This window comes from Periplaneta americana, chromosome 1, assembly GCF_040183065.1.
Source record: "Periplaneta americana isolate PAMFEO1 chromosome 1, P.americana_PAMFEO1_priV1, whole genome shotgun sequence".
NCBI classification, from domain to species: domain Eukaryota; kingdom Metazoa; phylum Arthropoda; class Insecta; order Blattodea; family Blattidae; genus Periplaneta; species Periplaneta americana.
In genome coordinates, this window is record NC_091117.1 from 177938771 (window position 1) to 177963602 (window position 24832).

At 37.3% G+C, this 24832-nt stretch overlaps 1 protein-coding gene across 6 annotated transcripts in view; it reads left to right on the top strand.

Moving 5' to 3' along the window:
* The window catches only part of Fhos (Formin homology 2 domain containing), a 758651-nt gene that overhangs the window by 156421 nt on the left and 577398 nt on the right, over positions 1 to 24832 (top strand). For all 6 annotated transcript variants that reach the window (XR_011333454.1, XM_069833164.1, XM_069833173.1 and 3 more), the window contains exon 3: positions 1794 to 7275. Coding sequence is in view for 5 of the 6 variants with exons in the window: in XM_069833164.1 (XP_069689265.1) it covers positions 1794 to 7275 (5482 nt within the window). In the remaining variant the exon portion in view is untranslated. The remainder of the gene's footprint in view (positions 1 to 1793; positions 7276 to 24832) is intronic.

Consider the following 24832-nt stretch of genomic DNA (forward strand, 5'->3'; position numbering starts at 1 on the left):
GACGCTTTATCAACTGTCATGGTTATCTAGAATCTGAGTGAGATGAACGTGATAATGCCGGCGAAATGAGTCCAGCGTCGAAAATTATTCAGCATTTGCTCTTATTGGGTTGAGGGAAAACCCCGGAAACGATCTCAGCCAGGTAACTTATCCGACCCAGGATTTGAACCCGGGCCTGCTCGTTTCACGGTCAGGTATACTAACTGTTACTTCATAGCGGTGGACGTCTATTCATAATATAGTGATACAAAATTAATCATGTTGGGTAAATAACTACTTTACTTTATTCTGCATTCAATTTCTTATTTATTTCCTCACGCTCATTGTTTATACAGTATACACTGGTGTTGAGTATATGTAGGTACTTTTTAAGGTCTCTGCTATAGAAAGGACTCGATTAAGCATGGCACACAGAACATACGAAGAAGATCTTATAGTTAAATGTCTTTTGTTTTTATTGTTCTGTTATAACGTTTTTAAAACGGGAAATGAATTTATTAGCCAAACATTTTTGTGACACTAAAATATTTAAATATTGTTAGTATTAGACAGTGTTATATTATTTCGTGTGGAGAGCATACATTTGAAATCTTTCTCACAAACTAATTTTAAATAATGTTCTAATTATCAAATATAGGCCTATAATTTAGAGCTTTCACCATGTATTGTGGCTCGTCCCCAGATTTCGGATAGAGGAGACGGCCTCCAGATATGGAGGGTAGCTTTGAATATATTGAACAAGCAGTCGTGGACAGCCGATAAGGGGTGGTCCTGCAGCGTGGGGGTTGGGAGAAGGGCTAATAACACATCACCGTAAAAAACAGCTTGCTACGAATCCATACAATAAGCCTCGGAATAGGACTGATTCTCTGGCACGACCACAGACTTTGACTCTCACTTTGAGCGAGGAACAGAGATTAAGAATGTTTGAGAATAAGGTTCTTAGGAAAATATTTCAGAATAAGAGGGATGAAGTTACAGGAGAATGGAGAAAGTTATACAACGCAGAACTGCACGCATTGTATTCTTCTCCTGACATAATTAGGAACATTAAATTCAGACGTTTGAGATGGGCAGGACATATAGCACGTATGGGCGAATCCAGAAATGTATATAGAGTGTTAGTTGGGACACCGGAGGGAAAAAGAGCTTTAGAGAGGCCGAAACGTAGATGAGAGGATAATATTAAAATGGATTTGAGGGAGGTGGGATTTGATGATAGAGACTGGATTAATCTTGCACAGCATAGGGACCGATGGCGGGCTTATGTGAAGGTGGCAATGAACCTGCGGGTTCCTTAAAAGCCTTTGTAAGTAAGTAAGTAAATTTAGGGCTTTCATGTTGTGCATATTTTATTTCTTGTAACACAAAAGTACGGATTTTAGGCCTACATCAGTTATTATAGACTTATGATTGAATGTTAAAGTTTTGTATTTTTGTTAGAACGGGGAGCTTCATATCTACATGGCACTTTATAAATTAAATTTTTCTAGTCCCCTTAGTGGGCCAGTGTGAATTCTGTAAGATAGACGACTTTTAGGCTAGGATATCACATAAATGTTAATTGAGCCCAAGAATTTTTTGCAATGTTACTAACTCATAGAACTTTATTTTATCTGTCCTTCATTATTCCTGACTGATTAATTGACTCCATCAACACCCAATAACTTCACTACAATAAAATTTAACTACAGGAAAATCTAAATTTATTTCATGTGACAATATCTGATTAATTTAAACCAAAAGTTTCCAAGATGGCATAAACTAACACTTGTTTTTGTACTTGTTCTCAGTATGATGGAGGCGGAAGTGGAGGATACGGGCGACGGCTCAGTTCGGGAGGGCTCAGCTCCGGCGTGGGGAGCAGCAGCTACCTCAGCAGCTCCGGCTCCAGTTACCGATCTCCGTTCCTGGGATCTAGCTACAGTCGGGGATCGTCAAGCAGTTACCTGAGCAACTCAAAAGACAGCGGGAAGGACTCGTCTAGCACTGGCAAAGTCGCAGAGCGCCGGGACAGCAAGGACAACGAACGTATGTCTCTGAGGGACAAGTACACGACGGGGACGTACCCTGGCAGGACCAGGGATTCCTCGCTGCAGTCCAGCTATCGGGATAAGGACGACACGGAAAGTAGCCACAGATCGCTAGGGAGAAGTATCAGTGTCAAGTCAAATAGGGAATCTAGCCCTGAGCCGACATCTACATCCGCAGGAGCGGCAGACGCGAGTGCAAAGTCTGATCGCATCGGCTACAGCAGCTCTCTCTCGCCATATCGATTATATAGTCGTAGTTCTTACAGTCGTTCCACCAGTCGGGATTCCGCCCCTGATACGGCCTCCTCAACTACATCCACTCCTGCAACAACACCCGTACACACGCCAACGTCACTGCGGTTTGGGAGTTCTTCTAGATACGGTTCCAATATCATAAGAAGTCCCGTCAGTGAAAAGCCGCCGAGTATATTTGGACTCTCCAGTCTTGGCTACAGTGGAAGGTCACTCAGCAGGTCTAATTCTCAACAGGATTCGGAAGAGTCGAAGCCTAATGAAGGAACAACATCATCTGTTGAAGTAAATAGTGAAAATGCACAACCAGAAACCAAAGACGGGGAGGTACAAAGGAAATATGAACAGGTAAACGAAGAGGAAGTGACGCAGACAACGTTCATTACTGTCGTGACGCGAGGTACATCGCCAACGCCACCCTCGACCACCTCATCTTATATCAGAACGCGGCGGACTGATTTGGCTCGGGTGATAGAGAAGACAATAGCAAAGCCAAAGGCGAGGCCAGAAATGGTTGATAAAGAGATCCAGTCGGATCGCGGGGATGATACAGCCAGGCTGTCGCGATACGGTGTGTCTTCTCGCTGGTCTACGTATCTGGATAGGTATCCTAGTGCAGCGAGTAGCTACTCTCCGGTGTCAAGGTACTCGTCACGGTACACTTACTCCACCAGGGGCGACAAAGAGGCGAGCAAAAGCGATGAGAAGGAAAGCAAGCCTTCCCTAAGTCAAGAGTCCTCGGATAATGTCTCAGCAAATGCAACTTCTGAAAATAGTTCCTCCAAAGTAGTACTAAGCAAGGACGTTACCAAAGATGCAGTTTTGCCAGGCCAAAAATTTCAGTCTAGTCTCGTAGGTTCCTCGGAAAGGAAAGCAGATAATGATGTCAACGGTACAAAGAAATCGGAACCATTGAAAACAGATGTCGAAAAATTGAAAGAAAAATCTCCAAGCTCATCAAAAATAATAGAATCCAAAGAAGTTCGTTCTAATGCATCTAGCGATCCAAAGAAAGAGAGTATTGCCTCAAAAACAAAATTACTTTCTAAGGAAGAAACCAAATCGACAGACTCACAACAGAAAAAGGACGAAATTTCAGGAGCGGAAAGTATAGGATTAACAAGGGTAGCTTCCGGAAAGGACGTTAATTCTAAGGCTGCACCTATGCAAAGCAACAGCACAGTATCTACAAGAAGTGTTACAGGTAGTTCTTCAATTGAAACACCTCAATCAAAGTATTCTGTTGACGGAAAAACAGAAGGCTTTGGGTTAACTCGGGTGAAGTCGATAAAAAATATGAACGCAAAGCCTCCAGTATCAACAGACGTAGACCAAACCATCGAAAACAAAGCACTTTTAAAATCAAGAAATAGTTCTTCTGCGTCTCTGTCTTCAGAAACCACATCAGAGAAACAGTCCTCTATAGACGGCTCGAAATCTGCAACTAATGGACTTTCAGAGGGTCCTTTAAGCAGAGTGAAATCAGTAAAAAATTTTTCTGAAAAAATCACGTCGCAATCTGGTACGGATACTCCTATTGGAATCAAGTCAAAATCTTCGTCATCTGCTTCTCTTTCATCGGACGAAAGAACTCCTTCGATTGACGAGTCCGTTTCCAAGGATGTATGTGCTGTACGAAATGAAGCTGCGGCTTTAACACGAACGAAATCGTTCAAGAGTATGAGTACGAAACCTCCTGTTCCGACTGGCGCCGTGCAGACAGCGGAAACTACGGCAGGTTTAAAGACCAAGTCTGCATCATCTGCGTCTCTCAGTTCGGAAGGAGCGATTGACAAAAAGTCTTCGAAACAAGAGATCCTCTCCAAAGCCTCATCTGAAGAAGGATCTCTAACGAACACGCCTTCGAGCGAGGCAAGTTTATCAAAAACGCCGTCGAACGAGGGACCCTTATCGAAAACTTCTCCCCAGACGAAAACTCCATCCGATTTTCTTTCATCCAAACTCCCGCCACCCGTTCCAAAGACTGAGACTAACACTCCAGGTCTCAAGACCTCCTCATCCTTGCATTCCCTCAATAAACTTGGCGTTGCCAACAAAGACTTTCGCAAGTCACCTCTCAACGTAGAACTTTCAAATGCTCTGCAGGCAGATGAATTCAAGAAAAATCAAGAAAAACAAAGACAAGTCAGGAAATCTGAACGAAAATTCAAAAGAAGCAATTCAACTAGTTCTGGCGATTCCGAAAATTATTATGAAGATGGTTCCACGCAGTCCCTTCCGCCTGTAGTAAGTAACGACACATCGTCATTACGGACAACTAAATCCCTAACAAAATTACATCCTAGCAGTTCTACATCGAAATTGCCTTCGTCCACCACTACTGACAGTGATATTAGGTTAAAACATAAAAGTCCAGACAGGACTAAATCTCGAATAGATATAAATAATGCTAACAAAGAAATGTCTTCCTCGTCTTCTCGAGTAGAAAAAGCAGAGTCCTCTGATTCCGACTCTGATTCCAGTTCCACTGAAACCACCTCTTCTTCCGAAAGCAGCAGCAGCAGTAGCGATGATGAAAATAAAGGCCTCACCATGAAGCGTCTAGGTTCGTCCAGCATCCGCCGTAGAAGTCGAAAATCTCCTACAACGATAGATACACAGAATGCGTCTCTAACTGAAGCCCATAAAGCGTCATCGACAGACGAGTTATCGGTTTCAATCGATAAGCCCCCCAAATCTCCGTCCAGTCCAAAACCTGCCAAAACGGAAGAATCGAAATCATTCCTGATGCGCGCTCTTGCTCCAGTGACAAATCTATTTAGAGGAAAGCAAGAGAGTAGCAGTTCGGAGAACATTTCAGAGGGGCTGCAAAGGACTGGAAGCAATCAGTCTCTCAATAAGTCTGACAAGGAGAATGCGAAGGACGATGCAAAGAAACCTGACACAACTGGAAAGATCGTATCACAAGATAGCGGCAGTGACAGTCTCTCAGACGTTAAAGAAAAATCTCGGATAAAGAAAGAAGACAAAAATGACATCAAGAAGATCGGACTAAAGTACAATATTAGGAAGCAGGAATCTGGAGAACGAGCGTGGTGGCTCGAAAGCAATCCAAATATTCCTGAAGGTATCAAAAGGATAGAGAGCAATACTTCAATTAATAAACTCGAGGCGGATAGTAGCAAGCTGAATAGTGTTCAAAATGTCTCCAGTGCATCATCTGTTAATAATGAACAAGATAGCCAAACAGAAGATGACGATAAAGAGAAAGTGAAGAAAAAAATTCACAAGATTTCACACAACAAATCTGCAGAACTTCCCATCGAAGTTATTGAAGGAATAAAGAAAATTCACAACTCTTCAGTAAACAAGCTCCATTGTAAAGACGAGGATGGAAAGACTGACGTTGTAAAGAATGAGACCGAAGGAAAATCTGAAGGAGTACAGAGAACAAACAGCAGTTCTTCATTACTTAAAACTAAGGATTCTGACGCCGATGCTGCAAAACCACCTATTGGGGGAGATAAAGTGAAACGAAAAATACATCGAATCAGACATCAGCAATCAGGAGAATTGCCTTGGTGGCTGGATAACAGCGCATCTATTCCAGACGGCATTAAGAGAATAGAAAGCAATACTTCCATAAATAAACTAGCTGGTGATACAGGTAATAAGGCTGAAGAATCCTCGAAAGAAGACAGCACAGAGAAGACAAATAGTGTGAAGAAAACATCAAGTAATGTGTCGCTAAATAAGGATAAAGATTCAGATCCTGATGCCGGTAAACCTCCAATTGGTGGAGAAAAGATTAAGAGGAAAATACATAGAATCAGGCACCAACAATCTGGCGAGTTACCATGGTGGCTTGACAGTAATTCCTCGGTACCTGAAGGCATAAAGAAAGTAGAAAGTAATTCATCAATAAACAAATTACTTAATGCTGATAACGAAGAGATTAAAGATAGTAAAGTGAAGGGAACTGATAAAGAACTAAGCATACAGAAGACACCAAGCAGCACCTCATTAAACAAAGGAAAACAGTCAGATCATGATATTGGTAAAACACCAATGGAAGACTCCACGAGGAAAAAATTTAATAAATTACGGCATCAACAATCAGGAGAACTGCCGTGGTGGCTGGATAACAATGCCCCTATACCTGAGGGAGTGCAGAGAATTCACAGCAATTCTTCTATCAACAAACTTGTGGATTCAGACGGAGAAAGTAAGAAAGCAGATGGCGTTCAAAGGATAAAGAGCAATGCGTCAATAAACAAGCTCCAAGATTCAGACAGCGACAGTAAAAAACCTGAAGGTGTTAAGAAGGTAAAGAGTAACTCTTCTGTAAACAAGCTGCAGAGTTCAGATTCGGATGGCAAGAAATCTGGAGAAGAGAAAACGAAGAGAAAAATATATAAAATCAGACATCATGAATCAGGTGAACTTCCTTGGTGGCTGGATAACAATGGTGCTCAACCTGAAGGAGTTCAAAGAATAAAAAGTAATCATTCCGTTAATAAGCTGCAGGAAGAGGAGAAGAAACTTGAAGAAAACAATACAAGGATCTTTCCTTATAAGATTCGACGACAAGAGTCTGGAGAGAAGGCTTGGTGGCTGAGCAGCAGAGGGGATATCCCAGAAGGTGTTAAACAACTAAGTTCGTCCAGTGAAAGTTCTGAAGATGAAGTAGTTGAAAATAATAAGGAGCAAAAAGACAATACCTCCGGAAGCAAAGTGCCAAAATTTCCACTAAATCTTCCTACAGGTTCTTCAACTGGGAAAGAATCGCAGCCCACAGAGGAAACTGGGAGACATTCACCTTACGACAATCTTCAAGAACCGGAATCAAGGCCCACCAAAGGACAGTCGAATAAGTCAAGGCCCAAAAATTTGCCTCTCTTTATCGGTAGCCATACCAATATTGACGACATTCTGGGTACTGCTGCCACTCTAGTCAATCCGGTTATGGGACTGTCGAGACTCCGCAAGAAGCATGAGGGACGTGGCGCCGGATCTTCTAACGAGGAAGGTATGTACGACTTTATTATATCATATTGTTCTTTAACATGGAACAAGATTTGTTCTGCACTGCCGACGGTATTTTAGAACAAAAGTGATGTAATGCTTGCAGTTGGTCAGTAAAAAATACTGTAAATTATTCAATAGTAATAGAATGATGAAGGAATACTACATTCAGAAACATATTTTGCATAATTTGTTTGTGAACGTGATGCTCAGGGCTTCAGAAATTGCGTATCATGGAATTGTCAAATGCGTTAACTAATATATGTTAATGTTAAAATAAATGTATTTAAATGCTCATATTTAAATATATTTATTGTAACATTTCCGTTCTCGTTCTCGTTCTCGTCGTTTCCGTTTCCGTTTCCGTTTCCGTTCCCGGTTTATTGTGACCCAGACTTAATAGGTACTGCATTTACTGAATCCTATGTTCCGCGATACAACTCCTTCCTTGGACAACACTGAGGATCAGTCACTGAGGAGCAGTTTCTTCCGGAAACAAGTCTCAGATTCAGAAGGGATGTGGACACAACACAGTCGCCTCTATCTTTCATCTGCGAATCTCGTGACCTCAGCCCCCACAAAGCTCTTTGTGTCCTGTCCATTGTCTCTCTTCAAACAACTCCACTCGTACAGCATGTGCTTCAACCAAGTCTCGTGCGTTCCACTCTTATATACCGCAGTAAGTACGCAACCGGTTCGTATCACAATGCGGATGCATTTCGCTTCACACACCTTGTTGTACACATCACATGTGCCCACGTTCACAACTACAGTTCCGGCGTCGTTTAATACCAGAGCTGCATGTTTGGTATAATACGTGGTATCATTGGTATCAGAGTGCTGCATTGGAGTTAAATCGCTCGCTTGAACTCGGTCGAGTGTCGCACCCTCGAGTGAGATACGATCGGTCGTGATACGCTCATAATAAATAGAAGCACAGTACAAGGTCATCTCACCGACATGTCTTATCTTGTATGGAAGGCGACAGATAAGATACACATATGTTTTGCTCACACGGTAAAAATAAGGCTTTATTTTCTGCGTTTATGACAAACGTTCAATGGAACAGTCAATGGAACGTACCAAAACAGGACCATGAAGTTATAAATAAAATAGTATGAAAAACTTCGATATACAGTTATTATTGCTAATTAATAATTATTCAATATTTGATTTACCACATATATAATATGATAGGTCCATACATAGTGTTCCGCCTATATACTGCGACAATGTAGAAACGTTTTACAACATATTATTGATATAGCAGTAGATTAATAACAATATTAGTACAGAGATAACGTCACAGAAAATATAATAAAACGAATAATCATGCTGCACAACTGTTACAGACGCAAAGATTGATACACTAATTATTAGAGATTATTATTATTATTATTATTATTATTATTACTATTATTATTATTATTATTATTATTATTATTATTACTAGAAAACTTGATACAGTTCTTGCATTATCGTGATTGTACTCTCCGTTTATAATAATTACATTTACATCTAATAACATCTATCAGATGTGGCAAAAACAAAATCACTCCTGTGGGGGGGGGGGGGGGTTACATTTACCTACAATATTTATATTACATTTTAAAGCAAGTTTTGTAGTTGTACTATGGAGAGGTTAGTTAAATACTGCAAAGTTTTGAAATGATAAACATCTATGATGTTACCACACAGTTCATCACTGTAACAAGAACGAATGTCTAACGCTTGGCTTATACCGTTCGAGGATTTATCGCTCGTGACAATTTTACCCGTCATGCATGTGCGCTACCTATCAGATTATGCTACGAACTACTTGGTGCTCAGCGAAAACGTCCGATGCAGACCTCTGATTGGTATAGTTCGGGTCAGCTTACTTCATACCCTAAGGGTGAAACCTAACCATTTTTCCCCCATTACTACATATGCTAGTGGATTGTGGTGATTTTCTAGTTTGCAGGTTGAATTTTCTTTTGCCAACTTCGTTTCGAATTTCGATACTCATAAATACTACAATTTTAAGTGATTTTGTAACTGGTATGTTGGCAGCTGAGACAAATATCGACAATATTTGTCGGTACTGGAGTTCCATGAAATTAAAATTGTACTAAATTTCTGAGCCGGTTACTGGAAGCTAATGAAATCTGAACATAATAATAATTAATTAATATCAGTATTAATATTAATACATAATAATTATTTTATATGTTCCATTGTGGTTATAATTCAAGACTATAGTGAGGTAAGTTTTCGGAGTTAGTATTAATAATTTCATGTGGCCAAACAAAATACATTTATAGGTTAGGTCTCGTAAGTGAATTGTTTAGTCAGACCAATGAATTTCGTATTGCCAGATAAAATACTTGACATGTTGATCCCTTTCTCGTATAGTTTATCTACGAAAATATGTTGCAAATTATTTAGAATGACTTTCCAACAGTCCACACCTGTGGAGTAACGGTCAGCGCGTCTGGCGCGAAACCAGGTGGCCCGGGTTCGAAGCCCGGTTGGGGCAAGTTACCTGGTTGAGGTTTCTTCCAGTGTTTTCCCTCAATCCAATACGAGCAAATGCTGGGTAAGTTTCGGTGCTGGACCCCGGACTCATTTCACCAGCATTATCACCCTCACTTCATTCAGACGCTAAATAACATAGATGTTGATGCAGCATCGTAGAATAACCCAGTAAAATAAAAAAAAATAAATAAAAGCCTTCCAACATGAAGTACGGTAACTAAATAAGTCATTTAGTACGTAGGATCGTGTGATATCTGGTAACAGTTGGCAACACTGACAAGACGGCAGTATTTGCTGTTTAGGAACTCTTCTTATGTGACCCTCACTATAACATTGGTTGGATTGGTGACATGAATGCTTGTAAAGACTAATGGACATTTTTTGTTTTGCTTTGAAAAATATACCTACATTTTCGTCATGAAAATAGTATTATAGCTTTATTAATAAGACAAAAATAAAAAGAAATAGAATTGCAATACTTTGGCTTTTATTTTTAATGAAAAATAACTGCACTCATTCTTGCAAAAAAAAAAAAAAAAAAAAAAAACAACATTACATGCTCTTTCACAATAGATTTCACGAAATCAGAGAAAGCAAGATTTAAATATTTTGTTCCAATATTTTAATGTTTTAATAAAAGTTTTAACAATTCGCAAATCACTCGACATCTTCATCGGATGACAATTTGCGATCCTTCATTCTCAACTCGTTCTGGTACATCATCTTTGTATCGGAGATTCCTTCGTACCGAAACCAACTTTTCAGTTGTTTCCGGAGAAAGTCTGTTCCTAGTTTTTGTGTGGATTCGCCCATGGGTTGATGTGGCCTGTGTGACATTAGTGAATCTGACGCTGACAGATAGTCCATTCTGCCTCAGTCAAACAATACAATGCGTGCAGTTCTGCGTTGTGTAACTTCCTTCATTCTCCTGTAACATCCCTCTTAGCCCCAAATAGTTTCCTAAACATAATGTACATAATGTTAAGCCTAGTATAGAGATTGAGGATAAAATTATTCCAACTGGAATAATTTTATTATTATGAAATTGAATATTTCATTTTGGTTCAACATATAAAATTATAAATCTTGCATAGCAAATTCGTCTATTCTGATACACCCTTAACCTCTGTTCCTCCTCAAAGTGAGAGTCCAAGTTTCACACAGGTTTATCAGTGACTATATAAAATAAATAATTACAAAGAATAATACGTTATTTACTTAGCATTGATTTTTTATTGAATGGAAAGTTCCCATATAAAAATGCAGGTTGAGTCTGTGGACGGGTTATAGTTTTGTATCTTGGAACTGTTAAAATATACGTATAAATAAAGTGAATTAAACATAACATCCAAGAAGGGACGAATTTATTTTAGAATAAAATTCTCGCTGTTTTATTATGAAATTAAGTTGTATTACACAATATTTATGAAACAATTTTATATATTTTTTTATTTTTGTAGGTTATTTTACGACGCTTTATCAACATCTTAGGTTATTTAGCGTCTGAATGAGATGAAAGTGATAATGCCGATGAAATGAGTCCGGGGTCCAACACCGAAAGTTACCCAGCATTTGCTCATATTGGGTTGAGGGAAAAATCCGGAAAAAACCTCAACCAGGTAACAATTTTATAAATTAAGAACAAATTACTACTTACGTATCATGATACTCAAAAAGTAAACCGTGCCACTTTATAATTGTCGTAAGAAGTACAAATTTCTCAAACATTGTTTACAAAATAGTTAATGAACTTATAATTGAAGTAATATTGCGACAATTTCAAAATTGAATTATTCCATAATGAACCAGAAGTAAATGGATGGCCCTAGCATAACGTAACTCCAGATTTAACAAACCGTTGTACTCATAGGCCTATTGTCACGGATAATTTATACAGGGACATCATATTATTTTTACTTCAATTTTTATTGTACCTGAGTTTTTGAATGTACTTCACTCCCATCCCCTCTACTAGTAAACTTCCAACCGTTCTCCACAAAGAATCAAGCGTATACAGTCAAAGTCGCCTTACGGTAATAGTAAACAAGAACAGTACTGAGTTAGTGAGTATAGTACGTTCCAGAAATATGTTCGCGTTTTCCAGTGACGAAAGAGCTTCCAATATTGAATCGTATCTTCACACAGGTACTGTCGTCCGTTTGCCTATGTCGCATCCCGGTTTCCCCCACCCGCTTCTGCTCACCCCTCTATAAAGTCTAGTGGCTGGGCTGTCTTAGCTCTTTTCTGAAAACATTAATTTCTGTTAGGAATTGGACGTCTACGTAATATTATACAACTGTTTAAAATAACTTAAATAAAAGGGCCTCGTTAATTAACTATCACGTGATTTCCCTCCTTTCTATGACCCTGCGACAAAACCACTTGGACAGACAGTAAATAGCTTTTATTTATTTTTTTATTTAAGTAGGTTATTTTACGGCGCTTTATCAACATCTTAAGTTATTTATCGTCTGAATGAGATGAAGATGATAAAACCGGTGAAATGAGTCCGGGTTCCAACACCGAAAATTACCCAGCATTTGCTCATATTGAGTTGAGGGAAAATCCCTGAAAAAACCTCAACCAGGTAACTTGCCCCTACCAGGAATCGAACCCGGGCCACCTGGTTTCGCGGCCAGACGCGCTAACCTTTACTCCACAGGTGTGGACGACAGTAGATAGCATGTTTGAGTAATTTTATCTTTTCGGATCTGGCAGAAGTGAAGATTGAATTTACAGTACGTGAGTTACTCTTTTATAGAGTAGGTACAGAATTATTTCAAGGTGAGTTACTAGTACGAAGGACGAAACTGGTAATTAGAATTAAGTACAATAGTTTATGGTGCGATAATATGCAAAAAAAGAACTGAAGCCTGTATCGAAACGAACGGCCATCATTTTCAAAATTGTGTTTAAATATCCATATTATGATTATTTTTCAATTTAACTTCATTCTCTATATTGTACGCTAATGTGTTGTAGACAGTATAATGTACACTGCATAATGAATACGTCCGAATGTATAGCTCAGTTTGTAAGTAAAAACACTTATTGTTAATACAGTACTGTATTTTGATTAAACAAAAACCTAATTAAAATTATCAAACTCAAAATTACAACATCTCCTAGTTTACGTAAATGGATGAACTACTTTTCTTCCCTCCTGTACCTAGTAAAGTGATTTGTTTGTATTTTACGCCAGTAGACTATCATCGAACTCCAGTCGTGGAAGGGGGTAGCAAACGGTGTTCTCAACCTTTAATCCAAAGGTATAGCCAGGTTAATATTAGAAATGTTAGTAAAAATAAAATGATGTCCCCGTACAAATCCATATGTTGGCGGTATTCCTTACGCATAAAATTACATCAAACATTTTGAATCACCCTGTTGCTTAAGGATGACTTGCGGGAAGCATGGGCTACTGCCAGATAGCATCTACTCCAGTGAAGAATGGCCGGCGTGGATGTACAATGCTTGAAGATGAGAATAAAGAAGTCAGCCACAAATGGAGAACACACCCATGTCTCACTTCAATGTGAGAAATGCGTGCACGGTGCTACCGACCTACGTAACGTCGTGACCGTTCAGTCACTTTCTCGAGCAGATATTGGTGCGCCACAGATAAATTGTCGTGTCGAACGCAGACTGCATTTCAAAGTGTCACACTGCAGGTCGTGGTCGACGATCTGCCTGTACACGTGACATAAACAATATGATATATTGTGTGAAATCACTTTCGAACACGGTGCCACTCGTTGTTCGATGTAGGACCAAAATTGTCGCTGTCATCTCATTGAATATAAATCACCATCACCATCACCATCACCACTTTACGACTCAGGAGCTTTTCTTTTCGACCTCGATTTGATAGTCTCGTTCAATCTTCTTGGACTTCCTCTATTTCTTTTACAGCAGATCTTAAACAAAGTCTTGTTGTTGCCATATGAAAGGAAGGACAGCTGTTTCGGAAACTATCAACAGTAGGCTACTCACTTACTGGCTTTTAAGGAACTCGGAGGTTCATTGCCGCCCTCACATAAGCCCGCCATTGGTCCCTATCCTGAGCAAGATTAATCCAGTCTCTACCATCATATCCCACCTCCCTCAAATCCATTTTAATATTATCTTCCCACCTACGTCTCGGCCTCCCGAAAGAACTTTTTCCCTCCGGCCTCCCAACTAAACCTCTATATGCATTTCTGGATTCGCCCATACGTGCTACATGTCCTGCCCATCTCAAACGTCTGGATTTTATGTTCCTAATGATGTCAGGTGAAGAATACAATGCGTGCAGCTCTGCGTTGTGTAACTTTCTCCATTCTCCTGTAACTTCATCCCGCTTAGCCCCAAATATTTTCCTAAGCACCTTATTCTCAAACACCCTTAATCTCTGTTCCTCTCTCAAAGTGAGAGTCCAAGTTTCACAACCATACAGAACAACCGGTAATACAACTGTTTTATAAATTCTAACTTTCAGATTTTTTGACAGAAGACTAGATGACAAAAGCTTCTCAACCGAATAATAACACGCATTTCCCATATTTATTCTGCGTTTAATTTCCTCCCGAGTGTCATTTATATTTGTTACTGTTGCTCCAAGATATTTGAATTTTTCCACCTCTTCGAAAGATAAATCTCCAATTTTTATAGTTCCATTTCGTACAATATTCTGGTCACGAGACATAATCAAATAATTAGTCTTTTCGGGATTTACTTCCACCCCTATAGCTTTACTTGCTTGAACTAGAATTTCCACGTTTTCCCTAATCGTTTGTGGATTTTCTCCTAGCATATTCACGTCATCCGCATAGACAAGAAGCTGATGTAACCCATTCAACTCCAAAAACTATCAACACTAATACGACAAATTCTTATACAGTATTTTGTCCACACCTGTGGAGTAACGGTTAGCGCGTCTGACCGCGAAACCATGTGGCCCCGGTTCGATTCCCGGTTGGGGCAAGTTACCTGGTTGAGGTTTTTCCGGTGTTTTCCCTCAACCCAGCAAATGCTGGGTAACTTTCGGTGCTGGATCCTGGACTCATTTCACCGGCATTATCACCTCGCATCTCATTCAGACGCTAAATAACCTAAGCTGTTGATAAAGCGTCGTAAAATAACCTACTAAATATACAGTATTTTTCTGACTATTTCGCTTATATGATGTCATTCCATTTTCGGCCAATGAAGTGTAATGAAATTCTGAATTCCAACCAATCACAGACATACATCGCGATAATTTTTGCAGCTCGATTTATCACTATCAGTTTATCGCATGGTCGTTCTTTTATTTAGTCAGTGTCGCCAACTGTTTCCCATAACCCAATGAGCATGAATCCATTGTACTAAATAAAGTGCGAAATCTTACTTCCACATCTACGTCTTCAACTTCTAATTCCATGTTCATTGTATCTAAAGGAAATGACACTTTCATAACAGTTGTTCATTTAATTATTGTATTAATCAGATTATTTGATATTATATCATAAAATGTTTAAATTAAATTATGATTTCAGCAGATAATGAAAATGTATTTCCGTTATAATAACAAGAGAAAAGCGCAATACATGTAAATAAAATTGTTAAACCTGTATTTTACTTCTCTCAATTGGCATTATTGAATAACATTCAATTTGTTTATTGCAGTAATGGATATTCATCTACTTCAACTTCACAATGTCTGAAGAGGTTATGTATTCATAAATATACAATTATTAACATCTTGTAAGCGAATTTTAAAGATATATTATTTAGGCCTACATTTTTATTTTATTCAGCAAATGTCACCCGAGGTCTGAGATTTTCCATATTATTATTATTATTATTATTATTATTATTATTATTATTATTATTATTATTATTATTATTATTATTATTATTATTATTATTATTATAATTAAAGAACAGTCATTTCTAATACGTGAATAATTTTGATTATGGTTTATTTAACGACGCTCGCAACTGCAGAGGTTATATCAGCGTCGCCGTGTGCCGGAATTTTGTCCCGCAGGAGTTCTTTTACATGCCAGTAAATCTACTGACATTAGCCTGTCCCGTTTAAACACACTTAAATGCCATCCACCTGGGCCGGGATCCAACCCGCAACCTCGAGCACAGAAGGCCAGCGCTATACCGACTACGCTACCGAGGACGACTCTCATACGTGAATCTCTCGAGTTGGCTCATAGCTCTTGGCTAGACTGATGGATTCGTTTGAATATTTCGACCGTCTGAGAGGCTTCGATCGAAGTGATTGTTGAAGATTCTAGTTATACTACTTTAAAAAGGAAATACGTAATCGATCATAACATCATGAACGCATGAACCAGAACTGGATTCGTTTGAATATTTTGACCGTCTGAGACGCTTCCATCAGCGGTTTTTCCTTTTGTACTGTACTTCTTAATTTCGTTATATTCGAAGTGATTGTTGAAGATTCTAGTTATACTGCTTTAAAAAAGAAATACGTAATCGATCGTAACATCATGAACCAGAACTGGATTCGTTTGAATATTTCGACCGTCTGAGAGGCTTCGATCGAAGTGATTGTTGAAGATTCTAGTTATACTACTTTAAAAAGGAAATACGTAATCGATCATAACATCATGAACCAGAACTGGATTCGTTTGAATATTTTGACCGTCTGAGAGGCTTCCATCAGCGGTTTTTCCTTTTGTTCTGTACTTCTTAATTTCGTTAGATTCGAAGTGATTGTTGAAGATTCTAGTTATACTACTTTAAAAAGGAAATACGTAATCGATCGTAACATCATGAACCAGAACTGGATTCGTTCGAATATTTCGACCGTCTGAGAGGCTTCGATCGAAGTGATTGTTGAAGATTCTAGGTATACTACTTTAAAAAGGAAATACGTAATCGATCATAACATCATGAACCAGAACTGGATTCGTTTGAATATTTTGACCGTCTGAGAGGCTTCGATCGAAGTGATTGTTGAAGATTCTAGTTATACTACTTTAAAAAGGAAATACGTAATCGATCATAACATCATGAACCAGAACTGGATTCGTTTGAATATTTCGACCGTCTGAGAGGCTTCGATCGAAGTGATTGTTGAAGATTCTAGTTATACTACTTTAAAAAGGAAATACGTAATCGATCATAACATCATGAACCAGAACTGGATTCGTTTGAATATTTTGACCGTCTGAGAGGCTTCGATCGAAGTGATTGTTGAAGATTCTAGTTATACTACTTTAAAAAGGAAATATGTAATCGATCGTAACATCATGAACCAGAACTGGATTCGTTTGAATATTTCGACCGTCTGAGAGGCTTCGATCGAAGTGATTGTTGAAGATTCTAGTTATACTACTTTAAAAAGGAAATACGTAATCGATCGTAACGTCATGAACCAGAACTGGATTCGTTTGAATATTTCGACCGTCTGAGAGGCTTCGATCGAAGTGATAGTTGAAGATTCTAGTTATACTACTTTAAAAAGGAAATACGTAATCGATCGTAACGTCATGAACCAGAACTGGATTCGTTTGAATATTTCGACCGTCTGAGAGGCTTCGATCGAAGTGTTCGATCGAAGTGATTGTTGAAGATTCTAGTTATACTACTTTAAAAAGGAAATACGTAATCGATCATAACATCATGAACCAGAACTGGATTCGTTTCAATATTTTGACCGTCTGAGAGGCTTCCATCAGCGGTTTTTCCTTTCGTATTGTACTTCTTAATTTCGTTAGATTCGAAGTGATTGTAGAAGATTCTAGTTATACTACTTTAAAAAGGAAATACGTAATCGATCGCAACATCCTATGAACCAGAATGTTCCGCAGCAGTAGCTATATGTTCAAATCCTGCTGACAGTAATCAATCACGGTTCGAATCTCAAACTCGTGACAGCAAAATTGAAAGATAGCGACAGAAGAATTGAATGCAAGATGTTCCAGCAAACAGTATAATTCGACATGGTCTCAATGCATGTACTGTAGGTTGTCGTCGATCTTGTATGACTTAGACTATAATATTGTCTGTCGCAATCTGAATCCAACGTTTTGTTTTTTGTTGGTCTACCTAGGTTGTGACGTTCTAATAATAGGAGTGGCATATTCAAAATATCTTGAAATAAATTACGGTACCGTAATAAATTGTGTTAAAATTTCTACGCTGTCTGTTCTTTTAAGATACCTTCCTATTATATTCGTTCCTTATTTCCAATGAAATAAAACAAATAATTTCTTTCGAGGTATTTAAGATAAATTACATATTAAGATATGATATTATTATCGTGACTGTAAGAAGAGTAATTGACTCGATAAAATATTATCCGACTATAAATGCGACCAGTAGAAACGCTGGAAAACAGAAAGAAAATAGATAATTAACACAACAGATTGACTGCATGTTTAACAAATAATTATCACACAAAGACTAACATTCGTGACATTCACGTGACGATATCTGCAGACGTTATACCCATCCCTGGTTCCGCCTGCAAAGCCATTAAATGCCTCCCACATATCGCGGCTGCTATTTGGGCTGCCTAACTATACATGTCCGGCTTTAGTCAGAAACCCTATACAGAGAAATTACTACAGCTGGCAAAATATCTCTGTTTGCTGTAATCGATGCTGGGAGAGAAATTATGTAGAATGAGAGGAACGGTAAGATGGAGAGTGATATGAAGATTAATATTATATAAGTTAAGAGAAACGGGAAACTGTCTTCCTGATTACCTTGACAATCACGAGCATTTATTCTGGTCAAAGCCGGGAATCGAGGAATGTGAACAGCGAGCTCTATTGCCTTACTCAACTATCGGAATGTAAAGGAAGATTATGTGTTCCCATTGTGATTAACGCATAACGCTATTAATAATTCATGTCTTCTTGTTTTCTCTCCGTTTCCAAGTTATTAGAAGTTAATATCCGCAATATGTTATATGTTCTGATTTATACAGGGTGATTCACTAAGTTCTACCACGGTTTATGGACATGATTCCTGTGATCACTTGGAACAAAAAGTTTTAATAAATTAATGAGATCACATTCATAGCTACGGGGTTACAACACATTTTCGAAACGCGTGATAGTGAATGGAGCCTCCCAGGTCCCCAGATTTAACACCCTTAGGTTACTTTATCTGGGATTGGATGGAAGACATCGTGTATCAGGTTAAGGTAAAAACACGCAAAGAGTTGCTTCAACGCATTTTGGATGCCGCGGCGATAATAAGGAACAAACGTGTGAGTCTGCTGTTTACACCCGTGCTGACCGTTGCCTTGAGATTCAGGGAGGCATTTTCGAAAATGTTATTTAATCCACTCTAAATGAAAGATGTTGATACATAAACAATCAGTTGTTTATATTTTAATTATTGTTTGTATTTTTGTTAGTGAAATCCTGAAATAATTTTTTCTCTCGTTTTCAAATTATCGTAATTCTGTAATTATGAACGCGATCCCATTAATTTATTTACATTTTTTGTTCTAAATAATCTCAGGAATCATCTTCATAAACCTAGGGAGAACTTCGTGAATCATCCTGTATATTATTTTCATTAATTTAAGTGTTCTCCCCACTGTGCGTTATGAAAATTTGGCATTTTTGTAAGAATGTAATCTGCACAGCTATTATCTGGGAAATGCATGCATGACGATATTGTTTGAGAGCTTGTTACTTTATTTTGTTCAGAGCTCATAATTTCTGAACTAGGTTATATTTCTTTCTTTCATTCTTTCTTTCTTTCTTTCTTTCTTTCGTTCTTTCTTTCTTCATTATTTATTTATTTACTTACTTACTAATTTATTTATTTATTTTGCTAATAATTGTAACATAAAATATAATATATACAGAAAAACTTTAGCTCACTCCTGAAAGAGTAGAACTCATGCTCAGGGGTGGATTCCTGAATTGAAAATAAGAAGTATATAATACAATTTGTCTTATACCTACTATGCAATAAGAATATATAAATTTAAGCTTACAATTTTTCAATTTTTATAAAATCCATACATAACTTTTTAAATTTAATATTAGAACTATTAGAATTGACAAGATTAGGATATTTAAATATAAATTTGTTATATATTCTTGGGCGTAAATTACTACTGTGATTAAATACCGTAATAATGTTGCATTTTGGTTAAAACAATCTTAAAGAATTCATACCTTTTGTTTCATAACTATGAGAATGTATTTATCATGTTTTGTTCTTTGGAACTTTGATATTGTTTCAAGGGTTGGAACATTGGGATCTATAAATAATACAGCTGTTTGGGTGGTATTTATTCTGTTGTCCAAATTTTACTGCATATACAAAGTGATTCAGATAAATATCAAATAACTATTCTCAGTAAAAGATAAGCTCATATACCTTACAAATGGTATGAAAGAATTACAAATGACTGCGTACTAAATAATAGTTAGTGTCTCTCTTCTGAGATCGTTTGAGATAAAACTTTTCACAGTTGCTATAGAGAAACAGTTGTTTGTAGTTTCCTTGGTTACAAGAATGAGTATGTTCTTCCAGCATGACGGAGTCCCTGTTAATTTTAATCGCCAGCTGACATCATCTAATCTCACATTCTCCGAACTAGGGATCGATCACGATAGTCACGTTCACCGGCCACCAATATCTCCAGACCATACCTCTGTCGATTTTTGTTTGTGGAATGTACAAATGTACAAAAACAAAGTAAGCATAAGAGGGGAATTGGTCGCTCGCCTTGTGAATATTGCTGCCCTTATAAACGAAGGACAAGATGATCTCGACCACTTCTGTGGTGTAGGGGTCAGCATGTTGGTCTCTTACGCAGAGGGCCCAGGTTCGATTCCCGGTCGGGTTGAATTTCCTGGTTGAGATTTTTCAAAGTTTTCCCTCAACCGTAAGGCAAATGCCAGGAAATTCGGGTCATAACATCCCTGAATATCACCGGCCTCATTCATCACCGAAATCATATTCATGACAAATCAGTAATACATATGCAGTCGCCATCTAGTTTACAATAATAGAACCAGTCTCAGCAGTAGTAGAAAGGCCTTCGGATATCACCCAAAAGATTAACTCGCGATATGACCAAAGATGTTAAAGCGAGTATAAATAACAGAGACGAAAAAAAAAAAACATGATCTCAAAAGAGCAACACTTAATGTTTTCAACAGAATGGAAAAGTGTTCAAATTTAATATATTGATACCATGCAAATAAGTAATACACATCACATCTTTCTTTCTTTCTTTCTTTCTTTCTTTCTTTCTTTCTTTCTTTCTTTCCACGTGTAAGACTCGTTATGTATGTATTTACTTACACTGCAAGTGGGCAAGCACCCGATGGCAGTGGTATACACAATATAAACAATACACAATAAAATTACAATACACAATACAATTATACAATACACAATACAATAAGAATACATAATACAATTTGACACAATAATTACAATTAATAATAAAACATAAAATAACCTAATTTTACAATACAACCTACATATGTATAGGCCCTACATAAGTTTCAATAGCCTTTCACTTTACTCTCATCTCACTCACTGTAGTGGCTCTATGACGCATTTCACTGACACTTTAGGACACATTTCACTGACACTATAGAACACATTTCATTGACGCTATAAATTATCACTGATCGGAACTATTCGCTGCACTGTAAAACCGTAACTTCACCGACTCACCTCGCTTCACTGATACAACAGTTCAAATAAGACAAATAATTACACCCTTATGCATACTTATAAACAGAACTACATTTAAGCTAAACATTTCTAGTCTAAGACCCTCTTACACGCTATTTTTAAATAATTTACAATTCAAACCAAGGGAGTAAGTCGTCAGGCTAAATAAATACATGTCACCTTAAAAAATTAAATGTTAAATGTCACCTTAATTTTAATTTGCACTTTATACACAACTTTTTAAGTTATTCTTGAATCTCCTTAAGGAAGGAAAGCCCTCAAAGACCGCTGCAGGTAGGTCATTCCAATCATTATAGTTCTATTTAAAAATGAGAATTTACCTACATCCGTTTTCTGTTTCCTACATTTGATTTTAAAATCATGATCGTTCCTACCATAGTACGTTGGCTTTTCTAACCGAGCCGTTATGTCTACCCATGCTTTCTGACCTAGATGTATGAGTAGCATTCAAAAAGCCCTATCTCCACATCCATTGAAAATTCAATACATGTTTATATTAACTTTCTTTACTCAGAATAGTCTATACTACACCCATAAAATATTTACTACTTTTCCAGAATCACCCTGTATATATTCTGCATCAAAATTATTGGTGAATATTACTCTGGTGCGCAGCATACAAACAGTTTGAAGTGCACTTTTGCTCCTGCCTTTTTGTTCTTCGTTTTAATCATTTTATTCCAAACTGGAGTAGAAATCTTTATTTCTAAGTTCTCCACGTGCTTTTGTGGGGAACTAGTACCAATCTTTGTGTCTTCCTAACATCTCAGTCACCCTGCAGTTCTCCCTTGTGCAGTGGTATGCAAACCAGATGTAATCGCCATCTTCCGCACTTAGCCAGCTGTTTCAATGTCAAGTTCAGAGGAAGGTGTGGGCCGAGCGATTTGTTTGGTTGCTGTTCTGACACGAGCGTCGTACACAATGCTTTACTTGTCCCTCATTAATTACAAGTGACATCTCAAGCCTTGCCCGAATGCTATGAAACAAGTACGTATGTCTAGTTACCCGGAAATGACGTCACGAGGATTGTGGGCCAGAACCAGACGAATGATAAACATGCGCTATTCGTTATGGCAGATCCGTTAGTGCTAACACGAACACTAGAAGAGGGCAGAATTACGAGGAAGCCTAAGCTTTTGTTCCGACATGTTAACAATGTTGAAAATCAAGGTAAGGTAGTTGTCTTCAATGTAAAAGAGATTGGCCTAACTCTGTGATGCACGTCCTTAAATGTTTGTCTTAGGAAGGATAAGTCTACACCTGTGGAGTAACGGTTAGCGAGTTTGACCGCGAAACCAGGTGGCCCGGGTTCGAATCCTAGTCGTGAAAAGTTACCTGGTTGAGTTTTTTTCGGGGTTTTCCCTCAATCCAATACGAGCAAATGCTGGGTAACTATCGGTGCTGGACTCCGGACTCATTTCACCGGCATTATCAACTTCATCTCATTCAGACTCTAAATAACCTGAGATGTTGATACAGCATCGTAAAATAACCTACCAAAAAAAAGAGGAAGAATAAGATCGACCATTTCGCAGAAAATTAATTCGCCCACAAAACAGTTATATCAGTAACAAAATATCTGTTCTTTGTGGTGATTCATCCTTTTGTTGCAAGTATATCCCTCCACCTGTCCATATGAAACAATTCTACGCAAATAATTGGAAATATATTGACGTTTTATTAAAGTTTAAAAATCAACTATACCATATTTTCTTTTATTGAGGAATTACTTGTCAATAAGTTTATTATGCACAATATACTTAACTTTATTTCAATCGGTAATTATGTATGGATTTAGAGCATGGGGTAGCTTATTTAAATCCAATTTTAATCCACTTTATTTATTACAGAAGAAGATAATTAAAATATGTCTTCATAAACCTATTGAATTTCCATCTCAAAAATTGTTTTTAGACTTTAATGTATTCAACATTAGGAAATTTATTATATTGCTTTAATAAAATTCATACATAAAAATCGAAATAATTTTGAATTGTATTCTCATAGTTATGAAACAAAAGGTATGAATTCTTTAAGATTGTTTGAGCCAAAATGCAACACTGCTACAGTATTTCATCATAGCAGAAATTTAGGCCCAAGAATATATAACAAATTTATATTTAAATATCCTAATCTTGTCAATTCTAATAGTTCTAGTATTCAATTTAAAAAGTTGTGTATGGATTTTATAAAAATTGAAAAATTGTGAATTTAAATTTATATATCCTTATTGCGTAGTAGACAAAAAGTTGAATTATATACTTTTTAATTTCAATTCAGGATTCTGCCCCTGAGCAAGAGTTCTACTCTTTCAGGGGCGAGCTAAAGTTTTTCTGTATATATTATATTTTATGTTATAATTAATAGCAAAATAAATAAATAAAATAAATAAATGTGAATCCCAAATATTTTCTCAGTAAACATTTGTGTTGACATTTTATGAAACGATTCTCCCGCGAGAAGTTGCGTAAAATCATTTATGGAACAATAGTAAGGAAAGAGTTAAATTATTTTGATACTTTTAATCTGGGTACGTCGTATGTGCAAAAGTATCTAGGCGAAACAGGACTCTCGCGCTTCCTTGTTTTATCAACTCTTACAAGGTTAATATTCCGTAACTTTCGATTTTGATAATTTATATGAACAATATTGATACTTGGTCATTTTAATTAATGTTTTTCATTTTCAGGTACATTGCAACATTACAAATTATTTCTTTAAGTCAAGTACGTTTCGAAACTTATGCCTTACGTTGCGTTTTTTTTTTTTTTTAATTAAAACCAGTTTCAAACAAATGTGACTTTCTTGCATAAGAAGTTCGACAAAGTTTTTAATTTTTGAGAAAATAATCAGTAAACCTACTGGCTAAATATCGAATACAAAAACATGTAATTTGTAAGAACAAATTCTATACGTACTGGGAGATAGCCAACATGCGAAAAAGTAATTTTCGTATTTGAATTTTTCAATTATATTTTGGTTGGTAGGGAATCTGCTGTATTGTCACATTTTAAATCACCTATAATTTCCTTTGTAATGGGTCCGTGCGAACATAACAAATTTTATAAATCATTTTCTCTTTATTATACCTAATAATAACTTTTTGAAAGCGTTATCCATCTCAAATAATGATATGGTACATGAAACCAAGCAATACTGGGCTAACACAGATGCTGTGGAGCCAAGGAAATAATTTTTTAGTTATAAAATCTAAAAGAAAACACATTCCCAGGAACTAAAATTTTAAAATTAATGAGGCCAAATGACGAACTATTCATTCTATAACAGCAGTAGTAGGTCTATGTTTATTCTCCATATTTAGTGACACCAATATTTACACATAAAATGCCCACAAATTG